This window comes from Rhinolophus hipposideros, assembly GCF_964194185.1.
Source record: "Rhinolophus hipposideros genome assembly, chromosome: 12".
Lineage (NCBI taxonomy): Eukaryota > Metazoa > Chordata > Mammalia > Chiroptera > Rhinolophidae > Rhinolophus > Rhinolophus hipposideros.
In genome coordinates this window covers 27998874-28026437 of record NC_138058.1, presented here as the reverse complement: position 1 = coordinate 28026437, position 27564 = coordinate 27998874, and the positions used below count along the sequence as shown (strand labels likewise).

At 40.0% G+C, this 27564-nt stretch overlaps 1 protein-coding gene across 3 annotated transcripts in view; it reads left to right on the top strand.

Annotated features, from left to right (window-relative positions):
- Positions 1-230: 230 nt before the first annotated feature.
- Positions 231-27564, top strand: part of ANTXR1 (ANTXR cell adhesion molecule 1) — a 220520-nt gene continuing 193186 nt past the window's right edge. Inside the window, exons 1-2 of one of the 3 annotated variants that reach the window (XM_081068017.1) lie at positions 231-992; positions 25609-25680. In XM_081068017.1, coding sequence (XP_080924143.1) covers positions 841-992; positions 25609-25680 — 224 coding nt within the window. In that variant the 5' untranslated portion in view covers positions 231-840. The remainder of the gene's footprint in view (positions 993-25608; positions 25681-27564) is intronic. The other 2 variants (XM_081068018.1, XR_013994581.1) reach the window with 2 other exon arrangements.

The window sequence follows — 27564 nt, the reverse complement described above, 5'->3', positions numbered from 1 at the left end:
CAACAGTCTCTTTTATGATCTGCGCTAGTAGTACAGAAAAATCTCTTGGATGATTCAGATCACAAAGGCCCCGTTCTTCTCTGCTTCATTGGCACAACGGCTTGTTTGCAAAGATCCCAGCCTGGGGTAGCAGCCACCGTGATTGGAGGAAATAAGTTCTCATCAAATGTTTACAGTAAACTTATCGGCAGACGTAAGATAGGAGAGGAAAGAACAGGGATAAAAAGGCTAGAGAATGAAAGAGAACTGGGGATGGGGAAGAAGTAATGGGGCGGGGGCCCGGGGGGGGGGGGGGAGGAAAAGTGCGTGAGAAAAAGGAGGAAGAAAACCTGCATCGCCACGCTCCCCCGAAGAGCGCTTTGGCCGTCTGCGACCACGAGGTGGCACCCTGGGAACTTTCTCCCCCATCAAAATAAGCCAGGGGGTAGAGAGGAGTGAGAGAAGGCAAAGCACTCCCCCAACCAAGAACAATTTGGAAACCCACCCCATAATATTTAAAATCTGGGACAAAGAACCGTCTGGACGGAACTGCTTCAATTGCAAAACCTCAGCGCAGCCTCGGGAGCGGCCGGCCGGCCCGAGGCAGGAGCAGCTCCTTTAAAAAAAACGGAGTACAGTATTGGGATTCTTGAAACCTGAAACCTAGAAACAGATCGAAGCGGAAACCAGAAGGAAAACCTTGAACTCCTCCAGACAATTGCTTCCGGGGAGTTTCAGAAGAACGAGGGGGAATAAAGGGCCCGAGAGGAGGGCCCCTCGGATGGCGCGTCCCTGAGGGTCCTGGCGAGTTCGAGGAGCGTGGGAAGTAGAGGACCTCACCCTCTCCCTGGGCTGCAGGTCATGGCCACCGTGGAGCAGAAAGCCCTCGGCATTGGCTTCAAGTGTCTCTCTTTGGCCACTTTTGTGCTCATCTGCGCCGGGCATGGGGGACGCAGGGAGGAAGGGGGTCCAGCCTGCTACGGGGGATTTGACCTGTACTTCATTTTGGACAAGTAAGTGCCTGAGTTGTTCTGCCCTAGGCTGAGCGGATGATGCTTTCTTCCCGGGCTAGGCTTGTTGGCAGGGTCGCTTTGGGACAGGCACGCCTGTCCAGGGACCAAGAGGGACCGCGGGAGGTGGCCGCGCGCCCCAGCGCTGCGCCTTTGTCAGGGGAGCGCGCCTCCCATCCTTCTCCTCCTCGGCCCGAGCCCGCAGGGGAGGCGTCGCTCCTTGATCGGGGGACAAACTTCTCTTCTGCCTTGCTTTCTGGGACCAAGGAGCGTGTGTGGGAGTGTGAAGATGCTGTTGATCTACTACGTTTCTGTGAATCCTTCTCATTTGCTGTAGAAACCTTGGTGAGAAAGGCTTCCTTGGCAGAGGTAGAACTTCTGAAGTTTAGAGATAGGCACGTCTAAAGGAAGACGCATAGAGTGTTGAAAGTCAAACGGCTCCTTTTGAAAAACGCTCCTGCTTAATGCATTACCTTTGTTCCTAATAATGTAATGTGTGCTGACCCGGCAGTTAGTGGAAATACAGTACAGGCGGATTTCTCAACCTTGGCGCTACTGAGTGTCGGGCTGGGGAATTCTTTGTTGTAGGGCCACCTTGTGCATTTGTAGGTGTTTAGCATTATCCCGGGTCTCTACCCACCACCTCCAGTGGGGATGCCAGGACCACCCCTCTTACCTGTCCCCCCTTTCCCCGCCCGGAGTCCCGCAGTGGTGACAACCAAAAATATCTCCAGACGTTGCCAAAAGTCCCCTGCAGGTCAAAAGTCCCTGTTCTTGAGAATCCTTGATGTAAGAGAATTCAAGTTCCTGGCGATTTGACTGGTGGGCTACCAGGGAGGTGCAGGAGCCCTGGTTTCCTTACAAAAATGGGTAGTGGTTAGGCTTCGGGTTGTGCTCAAGGGAGAGCTGAACTCTGGCCCATGAAACGCTTCCCAAATCCCCTTAGATTTGCCAAGCCGCAGCCATTTAAGGAATCTCCACGCTATCTACTAAAAACCAGCTTCAACAATAAAAAAAGTCCCTCAGAGAAGATCCATACTCTTTAAAACTGTGTGAGCTCCCCAGCGCCAGGAGAGGCGCTTGCTGTTATAGTGGTGGGGAGATGAATTTCACAGACTGGAAAGTATTTGGGATTTGGAAAAAGAGTCCTGCAAAATAAACTGGCCAGCTAGAAACCAAATGTGCTTTGCAGTTGCCCCTGGAGTTTGAGTTTTTTCCGTAAAGGCTGTTTTGAACTCCAGATTCTTTGGATGAAAAGTGAGATCTCTTTTTTGCAGATTTATGAGAAGGTGGATACTGAAAATATACTCCAATGCTAAGAAATGGAATTTCTTTTGTTACTTCTAGTGCTTGGGAGCACCAGCTCACAGATGAGATTTGTGTCTGAAAATAGTCAGAGATGCCTATTATTGTGCATTAAAAGGAAAAGGGGGGGGGGAAAGCCAGTTCAAAAAACATACAGGAAAACTTGAAAAAATGGACAGAATCACCATGTCTCTGAATGGAATGACTCTATACTGTAGAGATCATCAATTCTCCATAAATCAATTTATAAACTGAATTCAACTTTTCAATAAAAGTTCTGTAAGATTTTGGTGGTGAGAAGAATTTAACAAAATGATTCTAGGTTTATGTTAGAGAAAAAAAACAAGCAAAAAGAGCTAACACATTGTTGGAAAAGAATAATGAAGAAATACTTCCAAATATTAAAATATATTATAAAGCAAATTAATAAAAACAGGATGGTAAAGGCCAAAGAGTAGATGAACAGAGTAGAAAAATCTAGAAATAGATCCAAGGACATGTAAGCATTTAGTGGAAGTCAAATCATTTTTAAAAAATGATTCTTGGACAAATGGTTGGTAACATGGGAAAAGAAAAAGGTTGTATTTATATTTTACACCAGACACCAAAATGAATTCCAGAAGAATTGAAAATTTAAATGTTTAAAAGGAAATGATGAGAGAACTAGAAATTTTAGACTAATATTACTGTAATCTTAGTTTTAGAGCTTTGATACAAGGTACAAACAATACAGAAAACTACGAAAAGATTTCAATATATTAAAAACTTAAATATCTATAAGTGAAAAATGCCATCAATGAAAGATAATAAGTTACAGAAACTTTTGCAATATAAATTTCTCTTTAAATACAGAGGGTGCCAAAAAAATGTATACACATTTTAAGAAAGGAAAATGTTGCATTAAAATTGTAAAACTCAATATATACTGACAACAAAAGATGGATACAAGTCCTATATATATACATTTTTCGGCACCCCAGTGTATATAAAAAGCAGTTTTAAAAAGATCACCCCAATAGAAAATAAGCTAAGTATATAAATAATTCACACACACACACACACACACACACACAATGAAAGTCAATAAATAAACAAAAAAGTTCAACTTTACTAGTTAATCAAAGAAATGCAAAATCAAGATATGTTCTGTATTAAGTTGGCAAAGATTTTTAAAGAATTGCAGTATTTTGTATTGGCCGGTTTGTGAGAGGTAAGCACTCTCATATTTTACGAAGAAAAATATAAATTTGTACCATCTTTGCAGAATTGTGTTGTCCAATAGAACTTTGTTATGATGGAAATGTTCTATATCTGCTCTGTCCAGTATGGTTGCTACTAACAATATGTGGCTATTATTGAGTCTGTGAGATATGGCTAATGCAGTCAAGGAAGGGAACTTTTTATTTTATTTTAACTTAATAAAATTTAAGTAGCCACGTGTGGCTACCATATTGGATAGTGAAGACAAGAAGATAATTTAGCAACATGTATCAAATGCTTTTTAAAAATGGGGTTCTACTTTTCCATCCCGCAATTCTGTGTCCTAAAGAAAAATTCCAAGATGGTCCCATACAAGTGCCTATATGTATGTTCATGGAAGTGCTGTTTATAATAATAATAAAGCTGAAAATTAGCTAAATGTCCAACAACAGGGGATTTGTTAAGTAAGGCATGATAAATGCATAGTATGGTATATGCATATGATATGTGATTTTGAGATATTTTAGGGAAAACATTTAATGCTCATAATATGCTCTTAGGTGAAAATACACAAACCTTATATATACATGATGATTCTACCTTTGTAAAAAAGCTAAACAGACATATATGTGTCTGTCTATTTACCCAATAGGGAATAGTATTTCTCTCTAGAAAATTTTAAATTTTGTTTTTATGCTTTTCTGTATTTTCAAAATTTTCTATAATGAACAGAGACTACTTTTATGTTCAACAAAAATAAGTTACTTTGAGTTTTTTAAAAAATCATTTTAAATGTGAGGAGGATCTCTAACCAGCGTGCTGAGCTCCGAGCCCTTCGCGGTTATAGAGGATGCCGCTTCTTTTATATTTAATCCTGGAGCAAATTTCGAAATGAGCCGTAGGGTCTTTTGCAGTACATCAGAGACCCCAAAATGCTCTGGGAAGCAAATGGTGGAGAGACTTTTACAGGCACCTATCTTTATATTTGGTGGACTTCTCTGACTCCCTTTAGTTGTCCTATTGCTTGAAGAGAGGGATATTTTTGTGCTGAATGAAAAAGTTGCTAGAACTTGGTATGACAGCGTGAACAACTTCAGCTTGCCATCTCGATCCAGGCTAATTTATGTGATTGTGGAGCCCAGAGCTGGGGGATGGGCCAACAGGCAATGATGGCTTCCAAGGCCCTTGGTGGGCCCTAAAGACATGGACTTCTAGCCTAGAAAGAACCTCTTCAGACAGTGCTGTCCAGCACCCAACACAGCAGAATGGAAAGGGAATGAATGCTGACTTGTTTTTTTTCTTGGGCTTCTAAGATCCTTTGGCCATCAGGACACTGTCTACAGGCTGAAATGAGTGGATCACAGGGCACTGAATTCACCATTCTTCTCCTCACCCCACAAGTTCCTTTTTCCCGGTGGATAGTTCTCTTCTTTTCCATGTCATTAAATCTCAGCCCATTTTGACTTGAAGTAGGAAGCACCTCTGGCCTGAAGGGAACCCAGATTATACATTTAATGGAATGCCATGTTTTCTCAACCAGGAGCAAAGACTTCATAATGACAACCTAGATTACCACGGTAACACAATAGGGCATTATTAACGGCTTTGGTGATGGCGTTGGTGGACTGAGCTTCAAAGGGCTTCATACCGATGGAATTTCATATTCATATTTAAACATGTTTTTTTGGTTACAGTCAGGAAAAGTGGACTGCTGGGAATTCAATCATGGATTTCAAAAGTGAGACTTGGAAGCCTTCTATCCAGAGAAAAACAGTCAAGGAGCCTCTTTTCAGTCTCCCAGGGGGTCCTGTAAGATTAATGCACCCAGTTGACCAACCCACATACATGAATGTACCTTTCCTCTCTCGCACACTACATATTTATGTATCATATATTGGTCTCTTTATAGAGCTATTAGTCACTTAAAAGGAAAAAGGGGATTCTTTATCATGAGTCTCAAGGAAGGGCTGGCTATAGATTCATGTGCCCTAAAGACTTCAAAAAAAGGATGGTGGCATAGACGACAGAAGGAATGGAGGAGACAGTGAGCTAGAGGGTGACAGTAAGCACTGGATAGCTTTATTTATAGAAGTTGCCAAAACCACATCCTGTCACCCAATAAATCTCTTTTTTAAAGGCCCCCCCACAGGCTCACCATGTGCTCTTCCCCATTAAAGCATCTGTACTTCCTTTTTGTACAGCACCAGTTTTCTCTTTCTCTTTACCCCATAGAAGGGGACCCCATCTTGCCACTCAGAGTTCCAACCTCATAACCTATAATTGGGTGATCCCATGTAGTTATGATGTGTAGCATCATTACTATGTATTATATTTCAGGGACCTGGTCATTAAACAGATTTTTATAGCATTAGGCAGGGAACCTCACTACCAGGTATAGTATTATGTTTCTGGGGAAATACGCTTTGGGTTCCCAGCTACTAACTTACAAAAGAAATCTTTAGAGTCAAAACTCAAGTCTCAGGGAGCTGTAAATGGTGGCATGAGGTGAGCCTCTGTAAAACTCAAGTCTCCCAACACTTATGTCATCTCACAAGTGCCCCAAAGATAACCTTGCTTGGTGGCTAGGGCAAGCACTGCTGTCTCTAACTTACAGATGAGAAGATTTTTCAACCTTTGTCAACCCACTGGATGAAGTGACCTGCCCACCAACCTAGGATTAGATCATGACAGAGCTAGGGCGATGTCTGCCGCTGACTCCCGGCCCAGCTCTTTCCACTCATCACTGCCCTGTGCAGTTGGGTCATAATGGGAAGCACATGTCAATACAACTAGAGCTGGTTAGATTCCAGGAATTTAAAATTCCTGCATAAAAGTTTCAGTAAATGATGGTGCATAAAGCAATTAAGGTTACTTAATTGAAGAGCTACTGCTCTGCTCTTCAGTCAGCTGTCTTTGATTGAAAGTTTTAGGGACTCCAACCTCCCTCCAATCTCCCACAGAGATGCTTCAGAGATCTGGGGGTTAACTGATGGATAGGACTTTAAGGGTATCTGATGATAGCATACTTAAAAGTCCAATAAATTAGTAATTTGTTCAGATTGAACCTGATGGAAGAGGGAAATTCAACTTTGTAGATGTGTTAAAAAAAACACAGATGTAGCTTGTTTTCAGGTAGACTTTGTAAGAGGGCTTTGAGTAATGAGGACACTGGTTCTTAATAAGGGAAACAGTTCATTAGAAGGTACTTTGAAAATGCTACAGTAATATTTCTAAGAGACATTAGGGAAAAAGAGAGTTTTCAGGGACTAGGAATGTCGTCGTCTTCTTCTTCTCCTCCTCCTCTTCTTCTTCCTCCTCCTCTTCCTCCTCCTCCTCCTCCTTCTCCTCCTTCTCCCCCTCCTCCTCCTTCTCCTTCTCCTTCTCCTTCTTCTTTTTTTTGTATTGAGAAGGTTGGTTTTAAATATTCCTCCAATTAGGTTCTAGGTTTGGAGAGGACTTATCAGGCCAGGTAATAGTTGGTAAAATTGTCTACAAATTGGAAGGTTTGGCATATGGGTCAAAAATAAATAAGGCAAAAATGTTTTGTTTTGTGTTTCTGTCTGGGTCAGCCAAGTAATTACCCCTAGTTTCCTGAGCTGTGGAGAACTGGTAACACTCAGTGTCAAGCTGAGAATAGAATCCAGGAGTGTTGGAGGAAGGCACACGTCCTAAGATAACCTGTAATTATCTCCAAATGCTGAAGGACTCCCAGTGGTCCAGGAACAAACTCTGGCATCCCTCAGAGACTTGGCTGTCATATAAATGCAAATGGGATTTGCTTTATGGTAATTTGGAATGTGTGTCTTTTTTGATATGTGGCGAAGTGACTGGATTTGCCTCTCGTAGCCATTACTCAGCAACGAAAGACAAAGTGGGTATTTAAACATTTCTTGACATGTTTCTCGGACATGCCAGGTTCATACTGAAAAAAGTAATTAGATTGCTTCAATTTGGCTGAGCTGATTCTTTAATTCATTTGGCATAAATATCTTCTCAATTTTAATCACAAATATGTAATCCATTAAAGGCATGGATTAGACAATGCTTATTGCAAGCAATGCCCTATTCTGGTGGAAGCTGCAAGGGACGTAAAAGCAGCAAGAAGCACACCCAGACTTTTTGCTTTTTAAACAGAAAGACCTTAGAAGGTCTCCAGGCAGCCAATGCTAAAGGCTACAATGAGGATTTGGGACAGAGTAAATTTTAGATCAGTACCAAGGAGAAATAGTAAGTAACTGAGTAATAGTTAACTATTGAGTAACTCAGTAAGTAGTAATTTACCGAGCCCTTGTTACCTTCCAGACACTGTGGAAAGTGTGTTGACTGTGTGATCCTGTTTAGTCTTTACAACCACTGAAGTCAGTACAGTCATGATCACCATTTGACACATGAGGACACTGAGGTTTAGAAAGATTAGCCAAGGTCACTCTAAGTGGTAAAACTCGGCCTCAAACGCAAGCCTCTCTGACTCATGATCTACACACAAAGATGAAAAGAACCTTAACATGCAAAAGAACATTGAATCAATCAGGGTAGGTTAGGTTTTGCTCTGGTAACAACTAATCTCCCAAATCTCAATGAAACAAAACAACAGCGGTATCAACCTTTGTTTATAATCTCTGCTTATGCTACATGTCTGATGAGGGTCAGCGGGATCTCTGCTCATTAGTTGTTCTGGGAGCCAGGCTGGTGGAGACTCTTTCTTAACACCTGCTTCCACCATCATGGCTTCATCATGGCTGCAAAAGAAGAAAATGTAAGAGGGTCCCTGGCTGGCAATGAAATGTCCAGCCAGAAGGGACATGCATCCTTCCACTCACAACCCATTGGTCAGAACTAGACATATGGAACGAGGGTGAAAAAAATGTCATCCTCCCTTGTATCTAAATGGAGAGAAAAGCCAGACATAGGTAGGCATTAAAAGCCTCTACTGCAAGCATATAATTATACACTGCTTCGGCCTGAGTAAATAAGAAAGGAATAGTCATTGAGAGAGGAAAGAGATAAGTCTTCTGGAAAAGAGTTAGTCTGGAATATATCTATACGTCTTAGATATATTCATCAACCTGGATCTGCTTATCAGACATGACAGTTCAATCTGCCCATGAGGCAGTGATGGCTCCTTTTCTTTTCCTCCCCTCTTCGTTCCTCCCAGACTTTAGATCAGCGGTGTCCAAACTGCGGCCCACAGGCCAACTGCAGCCCGCAATCCATTTTTTATTGGCCCACAGCAAATTCCAAAAATATATTTAGTTTACTTAAATAAACCAGGTGAGGCAATAGGTACTTCACCTTGAGTGAGTGGCCCGGCTGTTTGTGTATTTTACCACATATGGCCCTTGGTAAAAAAAATGTTGAAAAAAGTTTGGACACCCCTGCTTTAGATGAAACATTCAGCACTGTGGTCAAAGGTTTAATTAGATTAAGTAGAAGGTGGAAATGGAGGTCAGTCATGCTCCCCTGCTACCTGAGTATTACATGAATATATTAGAAAGCTAAGAATCTTTTTGTCCATAGTTTGTAGAATATGAGGGAATTTGAAAGGCAGGGAAGGGAGAGCAGCCAGTGGAACAGTGCAGCCGCTGAGCCAAGAGGCTGCCTCTATACTGTATGGCTGATTCAGAGTTTGAATCCAGAGTATCTAGGCTCCAATCAAATGTGTTTCTCAGTGGGGGTGCTATTGGCATTTTTGGTGGGACTGTAGGAAACTTAACATTTCTGATCCTTACTTTGTAAATGCCACTAGCCTGCTTGGTCAGTGTGATAACCAATACATAAATGCTTCTACATTTACACCTAAATGTCTTCCTGTGAGATGGTACCATCCTAATTGAGAACCTCTAACTGAAAGACTGCAGGACACAGCAAGGCATGCCAATGACGCTGATTCCTGGCATCCTAGGACTACATCCAAGCAGGAAGAGCATTTGTCTAGAGGAAGAAGGAGGAGGCTTTAGTGATAAGAGGGCTGGTAGAAATTGTAGACCTTGGAGAGGAATACGCTAAATGAGTGGTTCTCAATCAGGGGCCAGATCAGAACCTCAGGGAACTAAGGAAGGCATGTCTATTTTGGAAAAGTTTCTCAGGTGACTCTGATGTGGTTCTCTCCTTTCCACAATAAATCCTGAGACTGAACAAGAAGACAAGGAAAGCTGCCCCATAATGTCTTTTCTCCTCTATGTTGAGGATGTAGCTGAAGCAGCAGACACCTCAGAACGGGATACCAAGCAGAATTCTTATTTTAGGAGAAGCCCAACATGCTATGGAGGAAGGAGAGCAAAGGTCACAAGTAGGCCATGCTTTACCCTTTAGTTTTGCCAGGTCCTGCCATGTGTGCACACACATATAAGCCACGGTGTTTACTAGGACAGTCCTTTGTCCCTTCCTGTCAAGACTCCATGAATATAATGTATCAGTCCCTCATGGGAATGAACTGAGACTCAAGCACAGGATTTAAGAGAGCCGACTTTGAAATCAGGCATCTTCAGCCTCAAATAGCAATTCAGTCTTTTACCAAGCTTTGTGATCTTCTATTTAGCCTCTCTGAACCTCAGTCTTCTCATCAATAAAATAGGCATTACAATTTCTGCCTGGCAGAAGTGTTGTAAAGATTAAATAATATTACATTAAAACCTTTAATGAAGCATTTGGTATGTGAGTGCCCAGATCATAGATGGTAATGGTGATGGTGATGATAACAGTGGTGGTAGTGGTGGTGATGTGGTGGTTATTACCCCTAGAGAAAGAGGATGTGCTCCTCTAACAAAAGACATCTCCCTAGATTCCAAGCAGGACTGCCTGGCTAAAGTAAGGAATACCCTAAAGGCTACAATGAGGATTTGAATTCAATTCAGTATTTATTAAACTATGCTACATTTATGGAATTACAAAATACCTTGTGGCCCTGGCTCACAAGGATTTCACCGTTTATACAAAGGGTGAGAGAAACAGTGGTAAAATAATTAATTTTTGTTGAGGTGAGAGAGGTTTAAGAGACTCCACAGAGGCGGTAACTTTGAATTTGGAACTTCAACATTGAGCAAGATTTGTCAGGTAACAAACAATGTAAAGGGAAAACATGGCTGGTAAAGGGGCAACATACAGGAAAGCAAAGCGAAACATACTCTTTGTGATGTAAGCATGACAGGGAGACTGAAAAGAATCGAGAAAGAATGTGTTTTCTCATATCAGCAATAGATTATGGGATTAGAGGTTTTTAAGGACAAAAGTGGAAAGCTTATGTGTGTGTTGTATATATATATTTATTTATTTTACATACATCACTTATTCTTGCAGTCGGAATGAGGAGAAAAGAATAAATGAAATTGAGAGCTCTTTTGTAGTGAGAAGCAACAGGACTTCATGAGCAATTGGATGTGAGTGATGGAAAACGAAAGAGTTGTAAGGGTAAGGAGTAGGTCTTGGAAGAAAAGAGAAGTTTCGTGTGGATGTGTTAAGTCCGAACATGTGTGTATTTGGGTGGAAATGTTGAGTAGGCAGTTGGATTTATATTCTGGAACTGAAAATAAAGACTTGAGTGTTCTTAGCCCAAAGATAGTAGTTGAAAATATGGATTTGACTAATAAATAATATTGAAAAGATATCAATATATCAGGATTTTAAAATGTCAAGAAGAAGTGGAGTTCAATGAAGAAGATGGCCAGGGTGCAATCTAGAGGAATTACCAAGAAGAATGTCTGGGCAAAAGAGGAAACTCCACTGAACAGAGCTGAGAAAAAGCTGCCACCATTGTCGAAAAAGAACTAGCAAAGAATTGTACCACTGAGGCAAGGAGAGAGAGAATTTCAATGAAGGGATGATCAGGTAGATGTTTCCCCCTAAAATCACTTCCTCCTCTATTTCTAGTCTTGGTGAATGACGTCACACTAAATCCAGCCACTTAAGCCAAATGTCTGGGAGTAATCTTCTTTCTTATACTGCAAGGCCTGACAATATCTGCTCCCACATTTCTCCTGTATCTAATCTCATTCTCTGTCACGTCAATTGTCATTTGTCGTAGTTCCTAGTCCAGGCCATTTCTCACCAAGTTCACTGGAACATTCTTTAAATTAATTTCTTTATGTCCTTTCTTTGTCCTTCCCCCCACTTTGTTCTCGACACTGGTACCAAATTGACCGTTTTTATAACACAGATTTAACCTTGACATCATCTTCCTCAACTCTTTAACTTTTAAACATTGCCAAAGCTCTTTTAGTAAGAAGTATAAATTCTTTACCAACGTATTCAAGAGCCTTATTGCTCAGACCACTGTGTGTTTCTCTAACTTTATCTCTTTCCACACCCCCACCCTTGTAATTTCCAACAAAACTGCCCTAGGCAGTTAGTTGAACTAACCCATGCCCTTCCTTGCCTTTAGCTGTGATGCCCTTCATCACCATACCTATCTTTACATAGGTGATGCCCTCTTACCCTCTGAGATGATTCCCAATACGTGGACCCCTCCCATCCCTGGTAGTGGGTTCCCTGGGGTAAGAAAAAAGACTTGAGTGTTTTCAGCTTCTTTTCAGCTCTTTACATCACATCATTCAAAACTCCTTTCTTGTTCAGAATCCCTCAATACTGATATAACAACTCATATCCCCGATGAGCAACAGAGTGGTCCATTATCGAGAGAGAGAGAGAGAGAGAGAGAGAGAGAGAGAGAGAGAGAGAGAGAGAGGTGGGGAAGGGGAGAGAGAGAGAGAGATAACCCTTAGTGGTTTTCCTCAAGGGTTGTATTCAGTGGCTTTATTTTCTTTTCCTCTGATGCTCAGCCATGTACAGCTCCAATTCTTAAGTACCTGTAGGAACTACCTGGAACATGGCTTTCCCAATGTCGTGGTTGCAAAAGGATTATGATCAGAATCATAGTCTCCTTGCCATCATTCCTTACATAGAAGATAATGCAAATATCAGATTGGTGGAAATTATATAGCAAATAAAAGTGAACTATTCTAACTGTAACTATACACCAGTCACCATAATAAACAATATGAGGTAAAGGAAATACAAAATGCCATTAGCCAGCCAAAATCTAACTATAAATAAACAAATGTAAGACCAGGACATTCCTGGTCTATGCTTGTTGTCACAGTATAATTATTAATAGCTTCCTATTTTATTCTTGAAAGTATCTCAATTTGGCTTTTAAATTATATGGTCATCCTGATTATTAACTGTCATAAAAGACAACATCAAATGAACAAAAAGGGAGAGGATTGAAGGTCAAATAGGTAAAGACCTTTGTAAACCATATTCCATTAAAATAAGCAAGCCGGCCAGCCCGGTGGCTCAGGCAGTTAGAGTTCCGTGCTCCTAACTCCGAAGGCCACCGGTTCGATTCCCACATGGGCCAGTGGGCTCTCAACCACAAGGTTGCCCGTTCGATTCCTCGAGTCCCCCAAGGGATGGTGGGCAGCGCCCCCTGCAACTAAGATTGAATACGGCACCTTGAGCTGAGCTCCCAAATGGCTCAGTTGGTTGGAGCGCGTCCTCTCAACCACAAGGTTGCCGGTTCGAGTCCCACAAGGGATGGTGGGCTGCGCCCCCTGCAACTAGAAACAGCAACTGGACCTGGAGCTGAGCTGCGCCCTCCACAACTAAGACTAAAAGGACAACAACTTGAAGCTGAATGGCACCCTCCACAACTAAGATTGAAAGGACAACAACTTGACTTGGAAAAAAGGCCTGGAAGTACACACTGTTCCCCAATAAAGTCCTGTTCCCCTTCCCCAATAAAATCTTTAAATAAATAAATAAATAAATAAATAAATAAATAAATAAATAAAATAGGCAACCAGTCCACACTCTTGATTCCATTTAAATGTCCCAGTTTTAAGCTTTTCCTGGTATCCCCACTCCCAAATTCCCATAAGAATTTGTGGAAATTCTCTCGTACTTCTCCCTGTCTTAGCACCTAACCTTGTGACTTGTGATTGTCCATTTCCTGACCCCTCCAGGCGAGACAGTGTTGCATAGGTGTCTAGAGCACAGGTGTGAGCACCAGAAAGGAGATTGTATGAGCTTAGTGTTTGAACTAAGAGCATGGGCTCTAGGACAGACCATCAGAGTTCCTATCTCAACCCTGCCACTTACTACTTGTGTGTCCTTGAGCAAGTCACTTAATTTCTTTGTGAACTCAGTTTCCTCATCAGTAAAAGGGAGCTAACAGTATTATCACTTAGGATTGCAGTGCTCAAAACAGAGTCCTAGGAACCCACAGGAAGTGCTCATTAAGTGCTAGCTGTTGTAATTGTAAAATGCTCAGCACATGCCAGATACTTAGTAAGTACTCAGTAATTGTCATGTTGTAATTATTATTATTTTTTTATAATTCTAAAGGACCGACCAGGCATTCAAAAATCAGTTTGCTGAATCATTAAATATTATCTGTTGTATTTGGTACACTATACATACATCCAGCAAGAATAAACTGAGAGATGCCATGTGCTTTAGCAAAAATAAAGGCATTGGTGACTTTTGGAAGTGCTGTTTCGGGGCATCAGAAATGCAGAAACTAAAATTTAATGGTCTGAGGGGCTCAACGGGAGATGAAAAAGGAAAGTAAGTTCGTTTCCGATTTCTGAAAAAGAAGCTGAATATAAACAGTTAGCTTCTCCTTCACTGCCTCCTCCACTATCATCTAAAACTGCTCCCCTGCCCCCCAAAAAAGAAAGTTTTAAGGCAGCATCTGGCTGCACTGGATAGTGCAAGGGGCAATTACACCATGAAAGACACCGGTTCTGTCCAGCACTGCTGAGTCCTCCCCATAGATCCTGGGCCTCCAGGGCAATGGCAGAGTTGTGTCGTTGACTATGTGGATGCAGGAGGGATTGGAAATGAGGTCAGATACAGCACAGTGTACACTTGGAGTAGATACCGGACCAAAACACCCTACATGTGACAAGTTGGAACTGGTGTAACTGTGTCCAAAACAAGCACACACACCTTGCAAGGATGAAGTTCCTATGTGGCAAATGATGAAGAGCTATTCTACTTCCCACTTCCCCTAATCAATGGGACAATAAAATAAGCTTACTTTAGCCATTTCCCCAGATTAAGTTCTTACAGAAATTTATGTGTGAAGTGATGTCTCATATATATATGTGTATATATATACACACACACACACATATGTATGTATATATATATATATATATATATATGATGTCATACACACACACATGCACACAGAGGGTGCCAAAAAATGTATACACATTTTAAGGAAGGAAAAAACTGTATTAAAATTGTAATACTCAATATATAACGATAACAAAAGATGAATACAAGTCATGTGTATACATTTTATATACATATATACATACATATATACACACATATATATGTATATGTATATGTTATACATATATAATTCAAATATATAATTTGAATAAATATATAAAATATTTGGGAAGCAAATATCAGACCCAGTTTTACCTTCCTATATTCAAAGATGAAAATAGGGCCTACAAAATTTTAGCAACTAAAAATAAGTGATTAAGCAAAATTCCTGAGATAGAAGAACACATTTATGGAAAGAATTTTCAATGGCAAAAGAAGTCAGTTTTAGCTCCATATGTTTTATGATTTCAATGAAGTTAATTAAAATAAGAAATTTGTGAAACAACAGATATGATTAAAATATGAAATGAGAATAAAAAGAACCTAGAACAGTTAAGGAATATAAAATAACATGGAAAAATGTAAAGTCACCCGAGAAGCAGTAAAGAGCAGACAGAAAATGAAATAAATGATGAACGCATGTTTGAGAAATTCTCATAATTTGAGTAGAAGTTGAGTTCGATGAAAGTGATGAAAACGAATTTGATAAGTAATGAATGAAAAAAGTGGATATCCAATATACCAGATAATTTGGGTTGCTAAAGAATAGTCTCAAAGAAACATTTAAAGTTTTAATAGAAGAGAACTTTTCTGATTCAAGAAAAAATGAAAATGCAGATTGAATAGGCTCATCAAGTAATAAAATTAATTAATTAAATGAGACTAATACTTAGACACTGGTAACAATTTTTAATTTCAAAAACAAAAGATTTCTATTAGTGGGAGAAGACATAGGTTGCCTGCAAAAGCTCTGCAACATTAAATAGTGAAGAATTCCGATGGATAACTTTACGACTTAAATGTTATACCTACTCACGATGTCACTTACATATGAAGAAAATGGAAAGTCATTTTCAAATAGATATGGATTCATCTAAAAAGAGGCGTAGGAATAATTTTCTTCAAGAAATTATATAAAAAAGTGAATCAAGTTTTTTTAAAAGAACTTCAGAACATAATGATTATTATATATAAGAAATGATGATAACCATTGAAGCCATTTAAGCAAATATATGTCTAATTAGTATTTTCCATAAATTTTGAGATGACATTGCATCAACAAACAAGAGCAGTCTGTCATGAGAAAAAAACAAGCTGAAGATAAGCTTTTGGAGAGAAAATATGCTATTTCTCAATATCCATTGGAAGCAATGATCACCACATTGAATCCTATAGAAAGTAAATTCCGTTCATCAGAAGACAGTTTGAGAAATTTGTCCCAGAACTCAAGAGAAATAATAGAGAGATTAAAATTATGAGAAAAGATGTTAAGTAATATAAAGGCTAGGAACAGGATAGGCTTCCTTATACATACAAACATTTTAAATGTATACCATCCACATACCCTTATTGTAAAAAATCACTTGAAATTATTAACATTAAAGTGGAATATGTATAGGAAATAAGGTATAAGAAAAAAAAACATGGTGTAAAAGAAACAGAAGTAATGGCCCCAGAAAAGTTAAGTCACGATAATGTTATCAATTATTAATAACTATACTCATACAGCAAAATAAACTTTAAAAATGGATTCTCAAAGGAAAAAGTGAAAAAAGTACTCATGCTGTATGTTCACATATACAAAATAAATGTTTACTTTTAGCTCCCAAACTCCTTCTTCCCAAGTCTACCTACGGGGTCGTAGGAAGGACGGAAATCCCTAAATTTTGATCCCAAGTGATAACAACCGTCTGATGTGATTTTTTAAATCCCTTTAGGCGAAATGCTCAGTCTTTCTTATTTGCCCTCCCCCAATAAAATTTGGATATTTGAGAGGGACTAATTTGCCCTTGTGAATAGGTCTTTTGGTTTTAGACCAGTTGGTTTCTTGGAAAGTTATATCACATTTTCAAGAAACAGAAATTTTCGGTATTAGTTAAACTCTTCCAGTAAATAGAAAAAGATGAAGTTTTCTAATTTTTTTTAGGAAGCCAGCATGTATCTTATGTCAATATCCACCAAAGATAATACATTCATATGCAAAACTCCTGACCAAATTTGAATAAAAACTTTAAATCTGAAATCAAATATCATTAAACCAAAACTAACAGTATAATGAAAGCATAATATACCAAGTAAAATTTATCCTAGGAATGCAAGAGTGCTTCGGTATTTAGGAAATGTATTACAATAACTCACATTTATTTTGAATGCTGACGATGAAAACCAAATTATTTCCTCAGAAGATCCTGAAAAGAATCTCATCTCTCTGAATACTTAAGCATTCAAAGGATATAGAGGATATGAATAATAATTAATGAGGTTGATTTAATAAATACATTTTGAACCCTATACCCCATAGAGAATAAACTTTCCTTTCAAATGCCTATGAAATATTTATTAGGTCACAAAGAATGCCTCCATATATATCCCAAGGCACAATTTTTCCAGTCCACATTCTCAGCAATAAATAACAGGAAATGAATAGTGAAAATACACTAAAACTTCAGCGACTAGGAAAAGAAAAAATCTACATAGATTTTTTTTTTTTATATTATCTTGTCATAAGGTGGACTGAAAGAAAGTGACTGTCTATGACAGAGGATGACACACTATGGCCTACAGACTGTTTTTGTAAATACAATTTTATGGTAGCACTGCTATGCCCATTTTGTTCAAGCACTATCAGTGGCACTTTTGTACACCAGAATTGAGGAGATGCAACAGCGACCATGTAACCCTCAGAGTCTAAAATATTTACTGCCTGGCCCTCTACAGAAAAAGTTTGCTGACTCCTGGACTAAGAAAACATTTGCACCCCACTAGAAAATGGACAAAGAATATTGATATCAACGTCAGCAGTTGCCCAGAAGTCCACACTTTATTTCATGCTCTGCCATCTCCATCTTGAATTTCTTAATAATTTTTGTACAAGAGGCCTTGTGTTTTCATTTTGCACTGGGTTCTACAATTATGTAGCTGGTCCTCACTGATACGCAATGTTTTTAAAACAAAGAAAATCAAATGAACAAAACGTGGAAAAAAAATCTGTGGCTTATAATTAAAGGCATCCACATACAAACTGTAATGAAAATCCATTTCCATTTACAAAATGTACACATATCTCAGAAGGAGTTAATCAAGAGTGTGGGTGAAGGGTAAGAAAATGAGTACTTCATAACTTGCTCCTAAGAGGTTAATAACCATGAGGGTGGGAAGTGAATTTCAGCAGCTACCTGTCTCCTGCGTGGTCACAGTGTTCCAAGCAGGAATCTCGGCCCCTTACAAACATTAGATTGTATTCTCCAAACAATCCTTAGGCGATAGATAGTATTGTTCCCATTGCATAGAGGAGGAAGCGGAAATGTAAGAAAGTGAAACATCATGTTCAAATGTCACACTAGTAGTGGAAGAGTATGAGTTTGAACTTACATGAGCCAGCAGGTCAGTGCTCATAACCGTGGTGTGAGCCTCAAGAGTAAATTGTTCCACATTTCTGGGGAGTTGGGTCATAGCTATCAAGAGTCTTAGAGTGTTTTATAAACTTTAACCCCGGATGTCTACCTGTATTAGGAATTTTTTTTAAAATCTAATTTAAGAAAATGCAGTCATCAAAAATATATGCATCTGAGAATAGAAAAACAAAACTTATTCTCACTATACTCAGATATGTCGAAACTAACTGAAAGCTGCTTTGCTTATCCTCCAAAGACCCTCCTGCTGGGTGCAAGTGTAGTGCAGAGAGGAGGCAATTTTCTTCCAAATTGGGAATCTTAGCCCAATGCAAGAAATTAAACTCTCAGTAAATGTCTTTTCAGTTTTGTACCCTTCTCCCCCCATGTCTCTCACTCTTATGGCTGTGTGTTTGATGGGAGGTGTCCCTGTGGCATGCACGTGACAGGGGCCTCTGAATTTGCTGGCAGCCACAGTACCATTCCTTGTCTGGTCGTGGTCGCCTGGTGGTCATCCACAGATGACATTGTTGGCTTTGGCTGATGAGCTGTGGGTCTTATTTATCACATCTCGGTGTGCACTGCAATTATGGGAAATACTTTTTGGGCAGCTAACCAACTTTCTGTTTCCTTAACAACAAAAACAAAAATTGTCTCTTAAATTTGCACCAAAAGTACCAATAGTTGATATCAGAAAATGTTTTGTGGCTTTTCCTGGTGTGTGTGTGTGTGTGTGTGTGTGTGTGTGTGTGTGTGTGTGTGTGTGAAAAAGAATTAGTGGAGGTGAAAGGAGTACATATCTTGCTGTGTGATATCTTTCTGATCTTGACCCACAAGAAAAAATACAATTTATATCTTGACACAGTATACCTATTTTACTTACATATAATTGACCTGAAGTTTCACATAGCATTAATTTTTGTTACAGTATGCAATATATCCTAATATTTCTATTCTATTCTATTTCATTTTTTCAAAATGTTGGCAACATCCTACCAAACTGATTTCCCAAATCACTAATAGTTTTCATTCTCTCGTTTAAAAAGTCATTATTCTCATAGCCATCAATTAGATTGACTGAAAGGGAAATTCTTCACAAGTCAGTGGGGTGGGGCTGAGCGTCCCAGGCAGGGGGCTCTGTGGCACAGACAGGAGCAGGGTGAGGAGTCTCACACTCAAAGCACAGCGCTTAGTGGCTTGGTTTGGGTCTGGATTGGTATCTGAAAAAATGGAGTGGAAGTAAGAGTTGAGGTCAAGCTTTTTGAGCAGGAGGGAGGCTTGGCCATGACCCGAGTCAGTAATAGGAGGGTAAGGCTGAAGGTCTGAGCCAGGTTTAGGGCTCCATCCAGTTAGGGTGCAGTGTGAGGTTAGGAGGAAGGAGAGGGAGGCCAAGAAAGAATCTGGGGAGTGGAGGGAGGGAACAAGTGAACTCAGGACCTTTCACTAATTGCTGGTCTCTCTTAGTGGTGCCTGAGGCTGCCATACCCTTCAAGATTAGCTGGGGACCTTGGTGGGTCACTGAGGACATCTGTGACTTCAGCCGGGTGGGGCTAAGAAAAGCAGGGACTGACAGTTTTATAATTTCCGTCCTTAGAGCAACTCTCCTCTTCCAGATTTGAAAGACTCCTGGGTGATGGTTCCAACTATGAGCTCTCTTTTTTCCCTTTCTTTTTATTCTAATCCATGTGCAAAAGAAGGGGGGCCAATTTAAACTCAATTTGGCCCACTTGATTCTTTCTGACTCTGGTTGTATGTGTGGTTAATGGAAAGAGCCTGTGTTTTCTAAGGAGCTTAAAACCACAGGGAGGTTTGGAAACTCACATAAACACAAAAGAATGTATTTCAGAAAACAAATCAGAATGAGACTCAGAGTTCTTATTTTGCTCCTACCCTTTGCCATGGATGTAAGCAAATGGTAATCTGAGGGCAGTGCTGAGTTCCACGCAAAATCACTCACTGGGAACACACAGTGAATGCAATGTCACAAACAGTTGTTGACTTCTTACCACGTTCCAAAGACTGGAGAAGGCATAGAACAACAAAAATAAGTAAGAAACGCTGGAGCTGCCTCCAGCAGGGACCTTCTCGTGGGACCAATATTGAGGACTGGTGGCTTTGCCTCCCTATGGTCTGGGGAGCTTTTCTCGAAGCCAAGTCAGAAGGTCGTGTGGGAAGGCATGGACTCTGATCTTGAGTGGATCCATATATTGAATGAATCTTCAAGCACAGCATTCAAGCAGAATTCCTGGGAGGCAACTTGAATTTCTAATTTTGTTGAGATTTATATTTGTTGGAATCAAGGCACAAAATCCCAAGAAGGGAGCTGAATCCTCCACACCCATACTGATACCCAGCTGGCCTATGAACATCTTCAGGGGAAAGAATTACATTTGAGTTAAGATTTAATTGGTTCAAATATCAGGGACCTTTCGCATCTACTGATTTCTAAAACATGTCCACTGATTTCTAAAATATGGGCATTTTAACTCTCCATGACTATGGTTTGCCCAACAATTGTGTGTAAAAAGCAATTCCAAAAAAAAAAAAAAAGAAAGAAAGAAACAATTCACAACAGAGTCCAATGGAACATTTCCTAGTACTACTTATATTTGGGCTACAAAGGAGTTTTTATTTCTGCCTTGGATCTTTGGTCATGGAAAAGCCATTAGTGCCTGAAGAGAACATCAGGATTCCATAGCTGGGATTTTAAGATTATTAACTCTTAAACAGGTTGGCATGATAAATGAGATATTTTATATATTATAGGGTGGAGAGATGCTGGAATTGCATCCACTTTCTGCCACTTCCCCAACCAACGCCCTACTTTTCACTTAGGTCCTTGGAGTTGAGAAGAAGCCAAGGGTCTGAACATGGACAGACCTCCCTGGGTCGATTATTCTGTGAGTAACTACTAGGGCAGATTTCAAACCAGAAAATCAGTTTACAAGGCTCCGTGCAATGTGACATGCATGTTTTAAGAGGAATTCCAAACTGAGTCAAAGGCCCAGCATATCTACACCTATGGGAGAGGGGAGGAGTCTGGTTGAGTGCCAGTGGGTAGTTTTCAGAGGTTCCATGGATGAGGTATTTAGAGTTCAGGGTGAGGAAGCCCAGTGGCCAGAGGCAGAGGAAAGAACGGTGGCACTGGGCAGGCAAGCTTCTTACTCCTGGGGATTTGAGTTAAAGAGATATAAGCAGCACCCTCAGGGAGGCTCTATCCTTTTCCTTCGGGTGACTTGATCTTGGGGTAGGACAGACCGTGCATGTGTGGGTTAGGAAGGCTCAGTAAGAAGAACTAGAAGGATTCCAAGGCGCCAGTTTAGATAACCCTACATTCTTCTGTCCTTTAGTAGCTGAGGCCCTTTGGGATCCCAGGATAACCCAGAGAAAACAAAACCAGTTTGGTTCTCAGAATCTTAGGGGATTATTTCACACTCGATGCTTGAGGGAAAAGGCTTATGTACATCTCAAGCATGTTCCAAAGGGATATATTTTGGTCAAAGTTTACATAATTGTGTAAAAAATGACCATATGTAAATATGAAACAACAAACCTCAAGAGTAACAGGGCAATTATTATCAGAGTAAGAATGAGAGAAACAAGTCTGTCAATGCCTCCTCACCTCCAGTTTTATCTTAGGGGCCTCATTTTATTTTCTTCTTGGGAAACTACAGCACCTGTCCATTAACAAGAACGTTTTCCAGATAGAGCTAAACTTTTCTCAACACCCCAGGATATTTCTTGAATCTTTCCCTATATCTAGCATCAACAACTCAGATGAATATCAACATTGTATAAATTTTACATGTCAGTCAGAAGAAGAGTGAAAATTAAGTGTTTTAAGGAGAAAGGAGCGAATTGTCATTGGTTGATCCCATTGAATAAGTAAAAGAATGCAAACTGATTTGAGACTGTGAAATAGGGCCAATCGTGGAGAACAGAGAAGTAGGACACCAAAAAAGATTTTCTCCAAACGCCCGCTCCTTAAGCAGAGAGCCAAGATTAATCCCTCAATTCTAGATCAAGGCCCTATTTCACCAACACTTTGTTTGCCACCCCTCCCTGGATAATTCTCTCATTGCATGACTTCTCTACTGATGAAGAAATTGAACTTGGGATGGGGGAGGTGTGGAGATTCCTCTCAAATCATTAGGTATTTTACAGGTACTACCGTCTGTAACCAAAATTTCAGACAGTACTTCCCCTGGTCATAGGACCAAAGCACAGCATTGCATTCCAGAAGTGGGCATAGCCGGCCAGTGTCCAAGGAAATCTCGATTCCAGTGGAAAGGAGTTGTAGAATTCTGGATTAGACTACAGCTTACAGTGAGCCATACAGTGCCTCTTCTGGGGCACCTACATGGCATTGGGCCATATCTGCCAGACCCTCATAGGACCCCCAGGACCAGAGCATCTACCCCATGGCTGAAGGAGAACATCCAGGACCAATCTCTGAGATTAAAATATACAACTGAATCCTGTCAAGGATGGCGCTGGGATTTTAATAAAAGAGGCTTTCCAAAGCATTAACAACCCAAGCCTAGGATATGCAGTTCTGGTAAGCTCTTGGGAGACTCCCAACTGCCATTAAACTCAGAGATTTATTGTTGATGATTACGTACACCCATTCACCAAGGAGCTGTGCTCTAGAATCATTGATCCATCTGGGAAGGCTCCTCAGGTTCACATAGGGTCACAAGAATTGGCTGGAGCCAACTGGGTCTGAGTCCCAAACCAGAGTGTTTATCCAAATGAGGAAGTGGTGATGTCCAGCTGGCCTAAGGTCAGGAGTTTCCACGAGCAGTAGAGGCTTCTCCTCTTCATGCTCTTCTTTCTTCCATTCAACAAACAGGTAGATGCCAGAGAGGACAATCTCCTAGCAACCCTCACAAGGGGAGCCTGACAAAAAAAGTGATTGCAACCCAGTATCAGAGAATGATGACTGCGAGGCGTACATGGTGCCCTGAGAGCACGGGGCAGGGGCAGTCTCATCTGCGCTGGTCAAAGGCAACAGGCAGAGACTGAGTTGGGTCTTGAAGAACAAGTTAGGAGTTTGCCAGTGTGGACATGGAGTATCCCAAGCAGGTGGAATACGTATAAAGGCAGAGAGGCCAGAACGGAAAAGGTTTATTGGAAAAGGTTTATTTTTGACGGGAGGGCCCCCCATGCCCCTTCTCACCCTGATCCCTTTCCCCCAACTCCTCACTCCTAACTCTGTGGCTTCTATGCTGCTGCCACATGAAACAGCTTGGTCTACCCCAAACAAGTGTTTAAATATGCATTTCTATATTTACTGGAAGAGTTGAATGATTTTTCAAGTGCTAATTTACCATCCTTCAGGGGATTGCTTGTTCTGATCTTTTGTCTATTTTTCTAGTGTTTGCCTTTTTAGTATTTACTTGTACCGATTATTTACATATCCTGGACACTAATCTTTTGACTTTTATATTTTTTGCAGACAAATCTTCTGTCACTCTTTTCTTGTCTTTGAACTTGTTTGTGGTATCTTTTCATCATTCAGAATTTTAAACACTTCAGGTAGTCCAAATTATCATTTTCTAAGAAAAAAATTTCTACCTTCTCTATCTGGTTGAAGAAACTCTTCACTAACCTGACGACATAAAAATCTTCTATAATTCACCCAATGGATTTAAAGTTTTGTTTTTTCCATTAGGTTTTAGTACATCTCACGTTACATTGCGTGTAAAATAGTGATCTCATTGTTTTTTTTCCCAATTAGAAATCCATTGTTGCAGCATCATTTATTGAAGGGTTTATTTTCCTTCCCCAATTTGAATCAACCCCTTTCACTTTATAACAAGCTCACATCGGTTGAGGTCTGGGTTCTCCATTCTACCCCATTGGCTCTACTGTTATATTATGTATCATGCATGTGGGGTCATTATATCTATTAGGACAAGCTTTCCAACTTTGCTCTTTTTCATAATTGCCTTGATGACTTTTAGACCCTTAATCTTCATTTCACTTTTAAAGTCAGTTTTTCAGTCTCACAAAACATTCTTTCCCAATTTTTCCTAGAATTGAAGTTATAGATTAACTTGGGGAAAGTGAGATATCCTTATGGTATGGAGTTTTTCACTGTATGATCACACCAGAGTATCATTTGTGTTCAAATCAGACAGACATACCTGTCTGGATATGGGGCACAGAAAAATAAATTCTCCTCCTAGAGATGGAATACACTCAACCAGAATGAGAGGGATATTGTACCATGAAAAGGACTGCATAAAATCTACTTTGCACAGATTCATCTTAAATATCTATAAAGTAGTCTAAAACAAAGAAAACATAGCAACCAATCATCTCTAGAAGTTAAAATTAAGGCAAATGAATACATACAAAAATAAAAGTAATCCGAAACTGTCGGAAAATGTTTGCAGTACAAAATGGCAGACTAGAAGGAGCAAATTCTAACCTCAACAATTGTTAGAATGACAGACAGAAATGCAGAGCTCAACTGAAATAGACCCTTACGTGAAAGAAAAGAGGCATAATAACTACAGAAAAGAGTGGGTTCTGGTAAGAAAAAGCCTACTATGAAATCATTGCAACAGATGGAGTACAAGCTCTGTCGAAATGCTTAAAAGCTGAGTTGAAGCCTTAGTGAATGGTATCAATGAAATAGAAGTCAACCTTGGGAAATAAAGAAGACCCCCTCCAAATCTAAAATTCTGTGATTATATTTGTCCGAGAGAAAGTTTTCCTCTTTTTTCAGTAAAAGGTGTCTTTTTTTAAATATAATAAAAAGGTGTGCAGTTTTTCTTCTTTTATTTATTAGAATGACTAATTACATTAGATTTCCTTAAATGTTGAATTATCAATACATTCCTGAAATAAACGTCACCAATTAATTAATTATTGTTATTCTGGATTCCTGCTGGATTCATTTGCTAATATTTTATTTAGAGATTTTTCCTCTATGCTTAGAAATGAAATTAGACTCTTTTTCGAAGGGGCGGTTTGTTTATCTTTCTTTGTTTGGGCATCTAGTTTGTGCTAATTTCATTTAAATCAACTGGAGTCTTTTATAAGAAGAATAATTTAAGTAGTACAAAAAAAAAACCTTTTTTTTAAAGATTTGAAACTAACCTGTGAATCTGGTTGAACCCAGGATTTTTTTAGTGTATAAGTGTGTGAAGTGTGGGTGGGAAGGAGTGGGAAGTGGAGTGAAGAGGGTCCTGTAACAAACACTAAGTCTAAACATCATTTCAAATAATTTCAAAATTTATAGAAGTTTCAGATAATGAGCCCGATTAATGGATTCGTATGTGAAATGTCAATTAATAGAATATGAAGGGAAATGACACAAGGTAAAGACAAATGAACAGCTGATTGAGTAACGTCTGCTTTTGTTTTCCTAGATCAGGAAGTGTGCTACACCACTGGAATGAAATCTATTACTTTGTGGAACAATTGGCTCATAAATTCATCAGGTGAGAAACATAATGCATAGTTCTCTGCCATGATCAAAACCAGCCTATGTTTGCTATTCTACTAATTACAAACAACACTGGTGATGCTTTTTGACAAAGATGGACTCTCAGATCTTGGACCAGACTTTGTTTTCATCTTTGCCATGTTTTAGAATGACGTTTGGCTTTGTGTTTTCGAGAGGATCCCAATTTGGTTATAAGACCAAAATTTTAACTTTGTCTCTCTCTTATTTAATAATACATTCTTCTAGAAGGATCATTTAACATATTTTTTCACAGTGTATCACTCTGGGGCAATTGGCTTATTCTAGCTGGACTCATGTAAAGGGGGGGTGTAGGGTGTAAAATGGCCAATTCATCCCAGTTTGCCCAGAACTTTCCTGGTTTTAGCACTGAATATCTCACATCCTGGGAGCTACCCTCAGTTCTGAGCAGATCATCATGGTTGGTCAGTGTAGCTATGTGCTCTATCAGGTAGAATTCTCTGAGCATTCTCAACACCATTTTCCAAAAGAGGACAATGCAGTTTTGAACGTTATCACTGTAAACATTGAAGGGACCTTAGAGATCCTACTTTACAATAAGCATAGACACCCACTAGTAAAGGAAAGGAGGTCATTTTACCCTCCTTGGGTGCAGCCTCTAAGGGATAAACAACTGTGATAGCTTTCATGGAGGTGCTTGAAGCCAGCTGTCAAGGTCTTTGATAAAATTTGTTTGATCATTATAATTCTAAAGCAGCTTCATTCTTACGGGTGGCCTCTGTAGAGTCTTCCAGCTGATACAAGTAACCATAAACTTTTTAAAATAAAGTTCTTTGTCTCAGAAAATAGGTTCTCCTCTGAGACCAGGGTAATGCAAACAGGTTCCCTCCAAATTCAGTTACTCATCTCAACATACACCTGTCTGCCTGATTGGAGAGAGGTGTCTTCTCTGTGAAGCCAGGAATTGGAAGGTACAGCAAGAAGCATCTAAACCCAGATGAATGAGAAAAAACAGATGCTGAGAGGAGAGAGGGGAGGGGGATAGGGGAAAAGCAGAGAGAAAGGAAAGAAGCAAATACTTGGATGGTGTTAAAAGCAAAATACTTAGGAGAACTGTAGAAGCTTAGAATTGAAAGAAACAACCTACAAACTTATCCTAAGAGGCATTCACTAACCCTCAACTTGAATAGCTCTGGTGAGAAACTGCTGCCCTTTGAGGTAAACAGTCCAACAGCTGGACAATTCCAGTTTCCAGAAAAGTCTTTTTGTCATTCAGCCAAAATGTCCTTTCCTACACTTTTATAAACTGGTCCTCTGGAGTGATATAAAACAAATCTGCATCCAGATATTTGCTATGTCTCTGCTCTTCTAGTCTCCTGTTCCCCCTGAAGCAGAGGTGTCTACTGGCAAAGGCTTTGAAGTTAGGCAGATATGGATTTGAATCTAAGCTCCATTGTGCAACCATAACAATGAACTTATCCTACTTTGCATGTAAAAACGACTAGAGAAAACATGTGCAAACCAACTAGCCCGACACCTGATTTAGAGTGGGCACTTCTCTGTCCCAGTTCCTTCAGCGATTGCAGACACTTCACTATCTTAGATTCAGAAAAAGTTATAGGTAGGAGTTTGGGAACGATGAGACCACCTAATCTAATCCTCTCGTTTTATAGATTAAGAAACTGAGGACCAGAGTTGTTGACATGGCTTAACCCAGAACACGAGGCACTTCCCTCTGCTTGTCTCCTCTGGCCCTAGTTGGCAATGGACCCCCTCAAAGTGTGGCACCAGGACATTATTGTCATGCAAACTCCAAGAGGGAGGAGCTGTATTTTGTTGACAGCAGCAGCGAAAGTGCCTGTAGACACATAGTGCACGCTCAGTCAATAATTATGAATAA